Genomic DNA, 14,079 nt, shown 5'->3' on the forward strand with positions numbered 1-14,079 from the left:
CCCCCAGAGACTCCACCCACCCCCGCCACAGCCCTGCTCCTCCTAAAATGAGCCCAGGTGCCTACCAGGGTCTTCGCCTCCAGCAGGCCTTCGAGGGGGATACCTGGGGCGGGGGCGGGGGCTGGAGCCCGGGAGAGAGGGGAGGTGGGGGGAGGGGGGCAGCCCCCTGGGCAGGAGCCAGTTCAGAACCAGCTGGTGTGTGTGTGTGTGTGTTTATGTATGTGTGGGTGTGTGTGTTTAGTCGTATGTATGCATATGCGCATGTATGTGTATATGAGTATGTGTGTGTACGTGTGTATGTGTCATTGATGTTTAGTCTCTGAGTCATGCCCGACTCTTTGCGAACCTATGGACTGTAGCCCACCAGGCTCCTCTCTCCATGGGATTTTCCAGGCAAGAATACTGGAGTAGGTTGCCATTTCCTAGTCCAGGGGATCTTCCCAACTCAGGGATCGAACACACATCTCTTGCATTGGCAGGCGGATATTCTTTACCACCGAGCCATCAGGGAAGAGTGTGTGTGTGTGTGTGTGTGTATTGTGTGTGTGTGGATATGTGTGTTTATGTATGTATGTATATGTATGTATGTATATGTGTGTGTTTGGGGGGCTTCCCTGGTGGCTCGGACAATAAAGAATCCGCCTGCAATGAAGGAGACCTGGGATCAATTCCTAGGTTGGGAAGATTCCCTGGAGAAAGGAATGGCAACCCACTCCAGTATTCTTGCCTGGAGAATTCCATGGACAGAGGAGCCTGGCAGGCTACAGTCCATGGGTCACAAAGTGTTGGACGTGACTGAGTAACTAACACTTTCTCTTCCTTTTCATATAGGTGTGTTTACATGTGTATGTATATGTGTATATGGGGGGAGAGGCACAGACCCCCATATTCCAGCAGGACTGTGCTAAGACCCCTGGCTCTCCTGGGGTGTTAACCATGGCAGCTCAACAATCCCCCACCCACTCCAGGCCGGCCCTGGCGCGGGACAGTTAGTAGTAGCCCCTCTGCTTCACCCAGCCTGGTCAGAGCCCCGGCCAGCCCCTAACCACGCTGGCCCCCACACTCTTCAGCCCGGTCCCGTGTGCTCTCCCTTCCTCCCCACTAGAGCTCATGCCTGCAGGCATTTCCTGCTCTCCCCTAGGGGAGAGTTCGGGGTGCAGGGGGGTGGGTGTGATAAGGCGGCTTGATCCAAAGGAAGATAGAGTGAGGAACCAGACTGGCAGTGAGGGGCCGGCAGGAGGAACGTGGCTTCGGCAGAGGGAGCCGCCAGGGGCCCAGACACCACAAAGTGGCCTTTATGAGCAGCCTGCCCACACGCTCCACACTGCTCACATCCCTGCCTGTCGGGACAGGGAGGGGGGTAGGCGTGGGACTGAAGGAGGGAAACGGGTCAATCCCTCGCCCTCACCCTCACTCACACCCTGTCTCCCCGACTTATTCACAGGGAGGGTGACCAGAGTGGCCTGGTTCCCCCACCCCCACCCCAGGAGAAAGACAAGCACACACTGTGTCTGTGGCTGGTGTGCGTGCCAGCAAAGATGGGTGGGAAAGCGGGGGCTGGGGGAGAGCGAGGGTACACAGAGGAGACCTAGGTGGTCCCCAGCAGCCTCCACACAGGTGATGACTGGACCAGACTTGGGGGTGGGAGTGGGGGGCCCGCCTACCCCCACCTCCGAGTTCTCTGCAGCTTTCCATGGAGAGGGGGCTCAGGGCTGGGGTGGAGTGGGGAGCTCCACTTCCTCCCAACAGCTTTCTACCCCCACCCCACCTCATCCTGTATCACTCCTTCTGGATGGAGCAGTTTGGAGGGCAGGAAAAAGGGAGGATACCACAGGAGGCTGCGGATTCCTCCTGCCCTCCTGCCCCCGGGAGCCCCTCTGGCTGGCCCCATCCGGGGCAGCTCCAGAAGCACCCTCACCTTCCGGCAGCCGTGGTCCTCCTCGGCAGCCCCCTGGCTCAGCTGGCCTGCCTTCTTGCAAATGGACGGCAGGGACTGGTTACAGGGACTGTCGTTCCAGCGACCTTCCTAGGGACACAGGGTGAGGGGCAGTGTCAGTCTCTCTCCCCCAAACCTCCCAAACCTGGCCCTGCCTCTGACTTGCTGTGTGACTCCAAGCAAGAAGCTTGACCTCTCTGTGCTCCATGGTGGAAAATGGGTGGGGGCGAGCAGGATTAGTGCCATAAGCCTCACTAGGCTGATGTGAGCACAGAGTAGCTGTGCAGATGCCTCCAAACTTTGACAAGCACTGTCAAAATAGAAAAGGTGCTCATTTAAATTAGCTCACGTCATAAACACCAAGGACAAGCTGGCTAAGACAGATGAGATTCCCAGTTGGGCAAGGTGTCCAGTCAGTACTCGCAGATCCAGGGCAAGCAGAGACTGTGTGCCCAGACCCTCCCCTCGTTGATGGAGCTGAAGAGGAACTTAGTTCAGCCCCTCCTAACAGCTTTGGTGCTTCTGTGCTGAGTGCATCCAGCCAGCAGTTTTTGCCTGCCTTGAGTGCCATCCGGAGGGCAGAGGTGTCTGTGTGTCTCAGCCCCCAGGAAAATGTGCAGTATTTAGCAGATGCTCAATAAAAGCACGCGTTCTCAATTGTATCCGACTTTTTGTGACCACATGGACTATAGCCCGCCAGGCTCCTCTGTCCACGGGATTTCTCAGGCAAGGATACTGGAGTAAGTAGCCATTTCCTAAAACAGCATCCTCTAAGCCAGACGCCTCTGGGGTCCCTGGCACTGTTGGCTGTATCTCAAGGCAGAATGTCCTCTCCGTCTCTGAGGTCGGTAGTCTGTCCTACGGTTTTGTCTTTTAAGGAACAGACTTACCTCTGCTTGAAACCCTGTATCAATTCCTTCATCCGCCCACACTGTCTGAACCACAGCCATGGCAGACAGTCACAACGCCACCATTTCTTGAGAGGACAGGACCCTGCGCTGGGGTAGGGCTGGCAGGGAGCAGCCCTGCCTGGGGAGCTTGTCCCCATAATGTGGGTTCTGACGCCACCTGCTGGCGGGGAAGTGCAGCCCGCAGGAGATCAAGATGATCGCCGGGGGACAAACGTCCAAAGGTTTCATTGGACTCCTTTAATCCTCATGAAGACCCTCTGAGGATGGCACCTTTAGAGTTCCACTGACAGCTGGGAAAACTGAGGCTAAGGAAACTCAGCTAAGGAAACCGAGGCACAGAGACATTAAGTAACTTGCCCAAGATGACCCAGCTAGTTGGAAGTGGAGAGGAGAGTCAAACCCTGGCAATCTCTCCACACGGACGGGAAGGAGACAAATGGGGAGGAGGGATTCCGAGAGGCAAGGGGGTGGGGTCACAAGCAGGAGCCAATAACGGGACACCCCTCAGCTGCGGTGGCACCGGGAGGCGGGGTCTGGGGGCCCTGTGAGGAGAGAGGTTCTTACCGGCCCCCAGATGGTGACACAGTCCTCCAGGCTGTCTCGGAAGTTGTTGGGCTCAAAGGGGTGCCAATGGGTGAAGCTCACGAGGCTCCCGTCGGACCACTCAAAATTCATCTGCAGTTTCAGGTCGTTGAGACCAATCCACAGCTCCTCCACCTCTGGGGGGGTGCGGCAGGGGAGAGGGGACATCAGGAGGTCGGCCTTCTCCACTGGCAGGGGAGGCGAGGACAGTGCCTGAGCCCCCAGGACGGGCGTTGGGGAGGCAGCCCCTCACCCTGCTTGATCTGCTTGGTGATGAACTCCAGCTCCGCCATGCTGTGGATGCTGAGCAAGTCGCCCCCACCCCGCAGACACATCTTCTTGGACTCCTGCCAGCTGCGCTTCTCAGCCTGCAGGCGGTAGCAGTGGCCCTGGAAGGGCTGCCAGCTGGGCTCACACTCCACCTTCACGTTGGCCCACACATCTGCGGAGACCAGAGAGGCCGCTGTTCAGAGGCCGCTGTTCAGGGGCCGAGACGCCCAGCATGGGCTCAGACCCCCTGGGTGTCAACGCAGACAGGGCCTTGAAGTCCACCCCCTCCCCAAATGTGTCTTAGATCCACTCTTCCCACCAAGCCAGGTCTGAATACTGAAGGATGTTGAAAAGACAAAACCCTCAGGGCAGCTGGAGCCCTGGGAGATGGTGGCAGATTCCACTCAAGATAGGATGGCCCCTCCAGCTGGGGCTCTCAGAGGGAAAGATGGATGGGGACTCAGAACAGAACTGCCCCGGGAACCTCAGTTTCCTCCTCTGTAAAATGGGGCTTCCTGCTGTAAGATTCCAGCTTAGCTCATGTCCACCTCACTTCATAAATGACACCGCCGACACTGTCTCGAAGGACATCTCTGGGGACTTCCCTGGTGGTCTGGTGGCTGAGACTCCATGCTCCCAGTGCAGGGGAGCCTGGGTTCATTCCCTGGTCAGGGAACTAGATCCCACCTGTTGCAACTAAGAGTTTGCATGCCACAGCTAAAGATCCTGCGTGCTGCAACTAAAAAAAAAAAAAAAAAACCATATGCCACAACAAAGATTGAAGGTCCCACCTTTCACAACTAAGATCCGGCGCAGCCAAATAAATAAATATTAAAAAAAAAAAAGAAGAAGAAAGAAAAGAACACCTATGGAGCAGGCCACATCAGTCCAGGATGAAGCAGGTGGGAAATGCACCCCCCTCCCAAGTCAGCAGCTCATGAAGTCACTGCTGCCCGGCAGGCATCTGCTGGTTGAAATTCTTCCTCTCATTCCCTCCACCACCCCTTTTCCTCTCCCTGAACCCTAGGGCTGAGAAACCGACCGGTCTTAGGCCCTTCCCCCCCCCATCTCCGTGCATTTCAAGTTCACCCTCTAGGGATTGGGGTCCCAGGGCACCTGATGCAAACAAGCTCTCACTTGGGCCTTGGCAAGAGAAAACAGGACTTCATCAAACCACCTACAACATTGGGTTCGGGCAGGATTCTGCCTGGCTGGGCAAGAAAACATGTACTCACTTGAAGCATCATCCCACTGGGATACACTCCACCCTGGGAGATGCTCCAAGGACTGGCCATACTGTCTCTGGCAGACCCGGCAAAGTGGGGAGGGCTGAGAGCCTAAGCGGGCTCCCTCAGTGGCTCAAGACCTGTCAATCATCTCTTGTCAGCAGCTGGGCTAAGACCCGAGGCTGCCACCTGGACAGAAGAGTTTAGTGGGAGGGAGGAAGCTCAGGAAACGTGGATGCTTCAGGGCCCGATGGTGCCTGCCTCTGAAATGACATGCTTCGAGTGATAAGTGCTGGAAGGCAGGACCCACCCAAGAAACTGCTTAGAAAATAACACCCTGGGACTTCCCTGACGGTCCAGTGGTTAAGAGCCTGTGCCTCCACTGCAGGGGGCGCGGATGCCATCCCAGACTGGAAAACTAAGGTCCCACGTGCCATGCAGTGCAGCCAAAAGGAAAAAAGAAAATATGCCTCACGCAGAGAGATGTGGGCTGGGATGAAAGAGGAAATCCAAGGCTAGAGACATATTTGCAAGTTCATGAGGCCCCAGGGCAGGGCTCCCCACAGCAGCCATGCTGGGCAGATCCAGGGTACAGAGGACTCGGTGAGGGGCCAGGCCCAAAGGGGACCATGTGGGCAAGGCCTGCCCACACCAGCCCTGTGACCCTCCTTTCTTTGCCTGCCCCAGGCTCCCCCGTGTCCACCCCCAGGGGGAGGTGAGGTGCCCTTGATGTGGGCACCAATGTTTTAAACCTTTGCTCCTGATCCCCTAGGGGATGAGGGGAAAGAACAGTGGCCAATGGCCCCAAATCAACCTTTGGCAACACTTTAATGGTCAGAAGCAAAAGTCTGCTCTGTAAGTTCTCCACTTTCTGTGTTTTGTGAATTTTTGTTTTGTCTTGCTGTATTTCTTTATATAAATCCCCTCTTCACCCCATGGGGACTGGACTCCTGCAGGAGCCACTCCAGCCCATGGAGATGCTCCTCTGAGCCAGGCCAGGTCTCCAGCCTTTCAGCAACCCTGCAGGGGATATGAGTTTACCTACCCTCAATCGGCACCTCTGAGACTAAGCTGCTGGATGAAGGCCACACCCCAACTCGGCGCCCTGCCCCTAAAGCTACCTCGGTGAATCACAAATGTGAGCAAGACACTCCCTGCCTTAAAAGCCTGCAAAGGCTCCCACAGCCTACCTGGCCCCACCTGAATTTCATCGGGAAGCCAAAATCCTTTAGGGACTGGCTGCAACCTGCCCTTCTGAACTGTTCATGTCCCCGTGCCCTCTAAGCCAGTACTTCTCAAACTCCACACCAGTCACTAAGATCTTGTGAAATGCAGGTTCTAGTTCAAGTAATTGGGGGGAGGAGGGGCGAGGCACCTGAGAGTCTGCATTTCTAATAAGCACTTACAACATCACTTAGGAAGGTGCTGTTGGTCCAGGGACCACACTTTTTTTTACGTTCTCACATAATATATTATTGTGGACGACTGTTCTGGAAAAACATGGACAGCGTGAATGCATTTGGGACCCATCACAGACACTTAGAAATACACCATAGTGTAAAAGGAGGATTCGATGACAAGTGATGTTGGGTCAGCCTGTTCCAAAAGCAAGCAGAGAATCAGGGGAACCACCACGGCTCCCCGAGGGAACCCTTGGGTGTGTCCCTTGCTGCCCTTTGGGAGGGGCGCCTTGTCCACGCTGGCAGCACCCATCTCCTCTGTTAAACCACAGCAGCAGCAGAAAACGGTAGCACTCCTTTGGTGGTTTTTTGTTTTTGCAGGTTCCCAGTGTTTTATTTCCATCTTCCTTTTCAGGATTCGGTTCCAAATTCTTAAAGTAGTGTAGGTGTCTAGCATCTTTCATGAATTTTTCAGGATCCAGTTCTGCTCAATGATAATGCACTGCGCCTGGCCCACCTACGGGTTCCCGCTCAGAGGACATGTCCCCCTCCGCCCCGCTGCCGGCTTTGTGGTCTTCCTTGCGGGGAGCACTTCTCTTCTTGCTTGATCCGGAAGGCCCTTTGGCTCTGGCTTTTTCTGTCCTCTGTTGTTGCTTTTCAAGCTTCGACAGGTGTTCTGGATCAGAGGCAACAGCACCAGGGGCCGGAGATTCTAGTTCCATGGTCACAGGCCCGTCGTTCTGAATGTGAACTTGCAGGCAGGCACTGAACTTGCCACCTTTGATGAGCTCTGGCCTCTCCGCCTTGCACAGCGGCTCCAGGAGGCCCTTGTAAAAGGCCTCAGCCTGCCCTGCGGGCATGGCCAGGTGGAAGTGGGCTCGTTGCCCTTGAGGACGCGCTGCAGGGAGGACTGACACAGCACATCGTACTGCTTGTCCATCAAGCTCTTCGACCAGTGCTTCCCACTCTCATCCTCAAACACATGCAGGTTTAAGATCTTCCGGACCACATGCTCCAGTTCCAGGGAAATACCCAACAACACGCAGATGACCCATCTGATGGCGCCTATCTGCTCTCCTCCAACTGTGATGCTGGCCTGGGTGATGCGCAGCACCATGGCCTTCATAGTGGCAGCTGGGACAGGGACCATGCTTTTTTTTTTTTTTTTAATATTTATTTATTTATGGCTGTGTTGGGTCTCAGTTGCAGCATTCTGGCTTCTGTGTAGCTGTGGATGTAACACACTAGCTGCTCTGAGCATACGGGATCTTAGTTCCCAGACCAGGAATTGAACCCACATCCCCTGAATTGGAAGGTGGATTCTTAACCACTGGACCACCAGGGACATCCCGGGACCACACTTTTAAGTAGTGGCCATCTGTACTCTAACCTTCAGGGTGCAATCCTCGCCGACCTTAGAGCTGCTGTGACCTTCCAGGCCTCCACGCCTTTGCACCTGCCCTTCCCTCTGCCAGGCATGCCCTTTCCCCACACCTCTTTATGGCTTTTTAAACTTATACTTCACTTGAAAGGCCCAAATCCAATGTCACCTCCTGGAAACCCTCCGTAGCTCTCAAGAGCTTGATCAATTTCTTCTCAAAGCTCTCTAATATATATTCTATTTTTTACAACAACTCGGGATATTCCGTTTGTGGGTTGACATGTCCATCACCTGCGGCAGACTGCGACAACCAGGAGGACAGGATGGGTCGTGAAGCATTTAATACAGTTCCCAACAAATGTCCCAGAATGAATGAATAGCACATTTCAATTTGTTCAGATTTCAGCAGAACCATTTAAGAAGAGGGAGGATCCGAGCCCCTTGTGCTGTGAGGGTGGGTGGGCAGTGGCTGTGGCCTGAGGAGCCCCCCACCACCCACGTCCACCCCACTCACCGGGAGGTGGGGGCTCGGCGGCCGTGGCGTTGGGCTTCTTCTTGCAGACGTAGGGCAGCGCGATGCTGCAGTCGCGGTTCTGCCAGCCGCCGGACGACTCCGTGCGGATCACCCCGCAGTTCTCCTCGCTCGGGTTGTCCGGCTGATCTGTGGGGAGCGCAGGGCGCCAGCGCCCCAGGGGAGAGGAACTCACCCCCTGGCCCGGGAGCCCTCCCCCGAGCCTCACGCTTCCCTGGAAGCCTGAGCCCGCTCAGATGCCCAGCGCTGCGCTTCGGCTCTCTTGCCTCCTCCCCGGGGCTCACGTGGTCCACGACCTTCTGCCTGGGCCAACCATGCCCACCCTCCCTGGCCAGGCCTGCTGAGGGCCCCAGTGCCCGTAGCTGAAGGGTTGCATGGGGATGAAATCCAGTCCACCTTCCAGGCCAAGTGCCGCCAGGAAAGGGCATCATTCCTAATTCAGACAACGTGCTGCACGGACCACTGGCACCCAATCTGGAGTGGGTGGAAATCTGCTGGTCTAGAGTAGGGTACCAGGGAAGGAGTACCTAGGAGACCAAGTGCCTGTGGGATCCCCAGGCCGCCCTGCACCCCAAACCCGGCGCCTCACCACTCTCCCAGTTGAGGTACTTGAGAGGCGAGTTGTCTGACCACTGCCAGCCTCCACTGGTGTCCAGGTCGTTAAGGCCAATCCACAGTGTGGAGCTGTAGCCAGTGAGGAGCCCTGACCACAAGAGGGCGACAGTGAGGTGGGGGGGTCATCCTAACCCCAGTCCTCCACTCGCTGCCCCACCAACTGCATCCTGCCCTCCAGCAGCAGCAGAAAGGGCTCAGGGCCACCCTTCAAGGTGGGGACAGGTCTTGGGGTCCTGCCCGCTGCCCCCTGCCCCCGCCTCACCATTGATGTAGGTCTGCTCGTGGATCTCCGTGATGCTCAGCAGGTCTGCCCCCTGCTGCTCACAGCTGGCCCAGGCCTCCCTCCAGGACAGCGTGGACTGGAAGTTGAACTGATAGCAGCTGTCGGTCAGCTGGTCCTTGTCCCAGAAGGTCTCGCAGTCGTTACCTGCCACCATGACAGCCAGGTGTGGGTCCCGCCCCGGCCCGCTCTGCGGGGTCCAAGGGGAGGTCCCTCAAGGAATATGCAGAGACCCTATGGAGGTGGGGGGTGGGGGCACTTCTCACTCGAGTCTGGAAAGTTCCACCGCCCACACCTGCTGCACTCCCCACCCCAGGGCCGACCTCCTGCCACCCCACCCACTGGCCCTCACCCTTGATGGGGCAGAAGCCCCAGCGCTCGTCCTTGCCGTAGTCCTGGGTGGTGGCGCACCACAGGTGCCCATCCTCGCGGCCAGTGCTGGTGCAGCCGTGGAACCACTGGTTGTCATATTTGAAGGGGATGGTGCACGGCTTCCCGTGGGAGTTGCCCTGGATGGTGTAGACCTCTGCAGGAGAGGGGAGCCAGGCCCTTGGCATCTGGACCCCAGAGGCTGCCCAGCCTGCTCACCCCTCAGGGAAAATCCCCTACAGCCCCGGGAGCCGGGGTGGGCAGGGGTCAGCAGAGAGAGGGAGGGGGCAGCGATGCCAGACAGTGGCCGGAAGGCTGCCTCTGCCCTTGGTTCAGCCCAGGAGCCTGGGAGAGGTCCCGCTGCTCATCCCATCGGGTTGGGAAAGGGGGTCCCCTAGGGCCCCTAACACCTGTCCAAAATTCAGCTGCCTCACATGCCAAGTTCCATCTTGGCACTCTAGGAGGTATCCTGGGAAAGGGCCTCCAGGATGGAGCTGCCCACCAGGAAAGGCTTCTCACAGGGTGACTCCAGTCCCCATTCACCCGTGCAAAAGGGGGATGGAGACACCTGTGGATGGTGACCCTGGGGTCCCCTTGAAGAGTGGGCCTGGGAGAAAAGGGGTTTCTCTTTCAGTTGTACGTTATACACTTTTGAACTGACTGAGGTCTTTACAAGAGTGAATCAGGTTTTGTAAGTTTTTTAAGGCAAATAAATGCTCTGAAGTTCATTTTCTCCATGATCCCCAAATGCTTCCCATGACGATGAAAGAGCTGACTGCCAGAGGCCTGTGGAGGCCAAGGTTTTGTCTCCCCCGCGTCTGTCCCTCGTGGCTCCAGGCCCCTGACACCAGGGGTAGCCTCTCACCATAGTAGGGCCGCGCACACAGGTCCTCGTCGCTGCCATAGATGCGCCACTGGCCGCTGCGGGTCTGGTCACCGCGCTCGGGGCTGCCAGCCTTGGATGTGTTGCCGACACGGCCCCCCAGGAGCAGGGATAGCTGGTCGCCCAGGGTGCGACAGTTCCAGCGAAGACTCAGTGCCTCGCGGTCACACTCGTACATGCCCAGGGAGGCGGTAGTGTTGGTGCCCGGCCAGCCTGTGCCCAAGCACTGCATGGTGCCCAGGTTGAAGAGCCGGTTTCGGGAGACCCACTTCCAGCGCTGGGCAGGAAGGCTGGCATTGCAGGTTGGAGAGACTCGGACTTGCCCACCCTGGGCCTCCAGGCAGCCCTGCAGTCCATGGCTGAAGATGACGAAGACGTTGGGCTCTGGAAGGAAAGCAGGACATGAAGCCATCACAGGGGTCTCCTGGCTGCTGTCGACGGCCAGGCTGCCTGCAGACACTGACGCTGGTAGTGGGCTGTGGGCCTTCTTCCTATGATAAATCACTCCATCCTCACGACTGGCCCTGTGCATGGGGTGGTGAGAGGCACGGCTGGCCCCCTGTGCCCAGTCAAGGCAGAGCCCACATGGCCAGCCTCTGCCCTGGTCCCACAGCACCTGGAGGAGGACTCAGCCTTCCGTCCTGTCTCCCCCAAAGCAAACCAAACTCCACAGGGCAAGTTGGGGGCTGTTTCCTTTTATGAAGATCTCAGGAGGAGGGGGAAGGTGTTTACATCAGACACCACACTGCGGCCTTTATCAAAACCTCTGTTACATGGCGTTGTTTTTCCACCAGAGTTCTCCAGCCTGAAATTGCTTTGTCTCACTCTTCCCCGCTGCTCCTCACCTTCACTGGCTCCATCTTTTCCTCTCATTTAGAATCTTCCCAAACCACTCGCCAGGCCACCCCCAGCAAACCCAACCATTCACATCCCATAACCATCTCACTCCTGAGATTTTAGACAGCACTTAGCTCTCTGCCTTCCCCAGTCTCGCATCTTCTCACCCATCACCTCGCTAAGCAGACACTCTATGGAAGACACTGAAATCCAACCTGCCCCCTGCCAAACACTGATGAAGAAATCAAGACTTAAATTTATAGGAGGTAGATCAGTGGTTCCCTGGGGCTAGGCTGGGTAATGGGAATGGGGAGTGGCTAAGAAAAAGCACAGGGTCTCTTTAGGGGGAATGAAAATGTTCTAAAATCAAACTGGCATGGGACTTCCCTGGTGGTCCAGCGGCTTAGACTCTGTGCTCCCAGTGCAGGGGGCCCAGGTTTGATCCCTGGTCAAGGGAACTAGATCCCGCAGGCTGCAACTAAGAGTTCGCATGCCACAGCACAGACTGAAGATCCCTCTTGCTCAACTAAGACCCTGCGCAGACAAATAAATAAACCCAATCATTTAAAAAATAAAATTAGATTGTCATGATAGCTGCACAATTCTGTGAACATACTAAGACCCAGTTAAATGCATATTTTAAATGCGTGAGTTTTATGATATGTGAATTATATCTCAAAGCTTTTATTATATCTCTAAGGTTTTGAGAGAGAGAAAGGAAGAAGCGGACATGCATTTGAGCCACAAAGCGACCCAGTCGTGGTATCACACAGCCAGGAAGCAAACCCAGGTCTCTGTGACCTCACGTTTTGTGCCCTAGCTGCCACTGAGTACAACACCACACACACAGCACCTCCCAGGCTCCAAAGCACTTCTGCATCCACTAGCCACCGGCTCTGCAGGACAATTTTCACGCCTCAAAAGCATGAGTCTGACTGCCAGGGTTCAGATCCCAGCTATGCCATTTAATTCGTGAGTTGGGTGCACTGTTCAGCTTCCTCTTCATGAAACTATTGTAAAGGTTAAATGAGATAATACATGTCAAGTGTTGGAACAGGATCCAGCACATAATAAGAGCACCATAAATGTTCCTGATGATTCCATACTATAGCCAAAGAATTTGACTACGGGTAGTGTAACAGTTTGACCAGAGTCTTGAGACTGAAATCTGGCCCCCCATCTTCTGAATCCAAACCCCAAAACCTTTCTGCTCCATCATGCAGGCCTGATCCTCCCTCTGTAAGCCATTCATCATGGCCATGCAGCATGATCTTTTAAAGATAAATAAGTCCTAAAAAAAAATTTTTTTTAAAATAATATTGGAGTGTTCTGTGCTCGCAATGCAGGGGGCCCATGTTCAATCTCCGGTCAGGGAACTAGATGCCACATGCTGCAACTATGCCCTGGAGCAGTCAAATAAATATTTTCAAAAATAATAATATCAGTGTGTTGAAAGTCATAAAGAAAACAGTGGTAAGTTCAGTAACATGATTTTTTTCATGGCACAAAAAATGCCATAAAAACAATCAGAATTCAAGTGACAAAAATACATGTAACTTACTAGAGGCAAATAGTTTATTCCCTAAAATGAAAACAGCTTCTACAAAAAAAATATATAATAAATTAGGAGTAAAATGGCACCAATATTGTAGAAAATGAGTAAAAGACATGTATACACAGCTAAAGCAAACGAAATGTAATTGGTGGTTAAATATTTGAAATGACAGCTTCTCTTATAGCAAAAGAAAAAGCAACATGTCATGTTAGTCTCTCTCCCACCTTCAAAGGTGATTCATCATTCTATAAATGAAATTCAAACTCCTTGCTATGAGCCATCAGATCCCACATATTCTGGTCCTGCCGATCAGTCTAATCTCAGATCGAACTGCTCCCCCTTGTTCAAGTCACAGGGACCTCCTTGCCCTTCCTTGAACAGGCCTAACTCTTTCCTGCCTCAGGGCTTTTGCACTGTCTCCTCTGCCTGGCATTTTGCATTTCAGAAAAAAAAAAGTCACATCTTGGGGACTTCCCTGGTGGTCCACTGGTTAAGACTCTGCATTCCCCATGCAGCAGGCATGGCTTCAATCTCTGGTCAGGGAACTAAGATCCCACATGCTCCTGCATGCCACACAGTGCACCAAAAAATAAAAAATGCAGGTGCCCAGGTACCACTCCAGAGACTGATTTAATTGGCCTGAGATTGGTATTAAAAAAGGCACATCTTTAGAGAGGCCCTCTCCGACTTCCATATCTAAAGTAGTCAGAGTTACTCTCTAGCATAATTATCTCCCCATCATTTATTGTTATCTGACATTTTTCCAACATCTGGGCTATCTGTGAGTCTGGGTCTGCTGACTATTTTTTCTGTTGATTATTCCTGCTGTTTGCATGTATAGTAACTTTTATTACATACTGGACATAGTGGATAATGTTACCAGGAGCATGTTTCTTTTTTATTATTATTATTGCATATTGGACTTGTGGATGACACGTTATAGGGCGTCTGGACGCATTATCTTCCTTAAAAGAATGTGGAGTTTGTGGTAGATAGATCATCCTGATTCTGCAGGGGCTTAGGTTTGCTAGGGTGGGGCTGTTCCGGTTTTTAGTTTAGTCTTAAGGTGTGGCCCTTAACCTTGGGTTTAATCATAAGGTGAGGCCCTTCTAGCATTTCAAAAGAAAACCTTAGGCAATTACCAAGCTCCTCGAACTCAGTGGAACTTGAACTCCAAACTCTTGTTTTCTCAGCATTAGGCAGCAACTGAAATCTCTTCTTCCCCACTGCTGTTTCTCGATGGGTTCCCTAAAGCGTCACTCTGCCTATGCAGTTTCGAGCTGCCAAGTATCTGAGGAGAAT

General features: G+C 54.1%; 1 protein-coding gene and 1 pseudogene across 1 annotated transcript in view; both read right to left on the reverse strand.

The window, feature by feature from the left end:
* Positions 1 to 10,917, reverse strand: part of MRC2 (mannose receptor, C type 2) — a 25,098-nt gene extending 14,181 nt beyond the window's left edge. Inside the window, exons 1-8 of the mRNA XM_010856562.1 lie at positions 10,368 to 10,917; positions 9,486 to 9,659; positions 9,116 to 9,280; positions 8,828 to 8,941; positions 8,221 to 8,367; positions 3,683 to 3,871; positions 3,412 to 3,566; positions 1,919 to 2,026 (exon numbers count right to left, since the gene is read on the reverse strand). Coding sequence (XP_010854864.1) covers positions 1,919 to 2,026; positions 3,412 to 3,566; positions 3,683 to 3,871; positions 8,221 to 8,367; positions 8,828 to 8,941; positions 9,116 to 9,280; positions 9,486 to 9,659; positions 10,368 to 10,917 — 1,602 coding nt within the window. The remainder of the gene's footprint in view (positions 1 to 1,918; positions 2,027 to 3,411; positions 3,567 to 3,682; positions 3,872 to 8,220; positions 8,368 to 8,827; positions 8,942 to 9,115; positions 9,281 to 9,485; positions 9,660 to 10,367) is intronic.
* On the reverse strand, positions 6,636 to 7,528 carry LOC105000513 (annotated as a pseudogene).
* Positions 10,918 to 14,079: the final 3,162 nt, after the last annotated feature.

The sequence above is a fragment of the Bison bison genome, unplaced genomic scaffold (genome assembly GCF_000754665.1).
Source record: "Bison bison bison isolate TAMUID 2011002044 unplaced genomic scaffold, Bison_UMD1.0 scf7180017864371, whole genome shotgun sequence".
Lineage (NCBI taxonomy): Eukaryota > Metazoa > Chordata > Mammalia > Artiodactyla > Bovidae > Bison > Bison bison.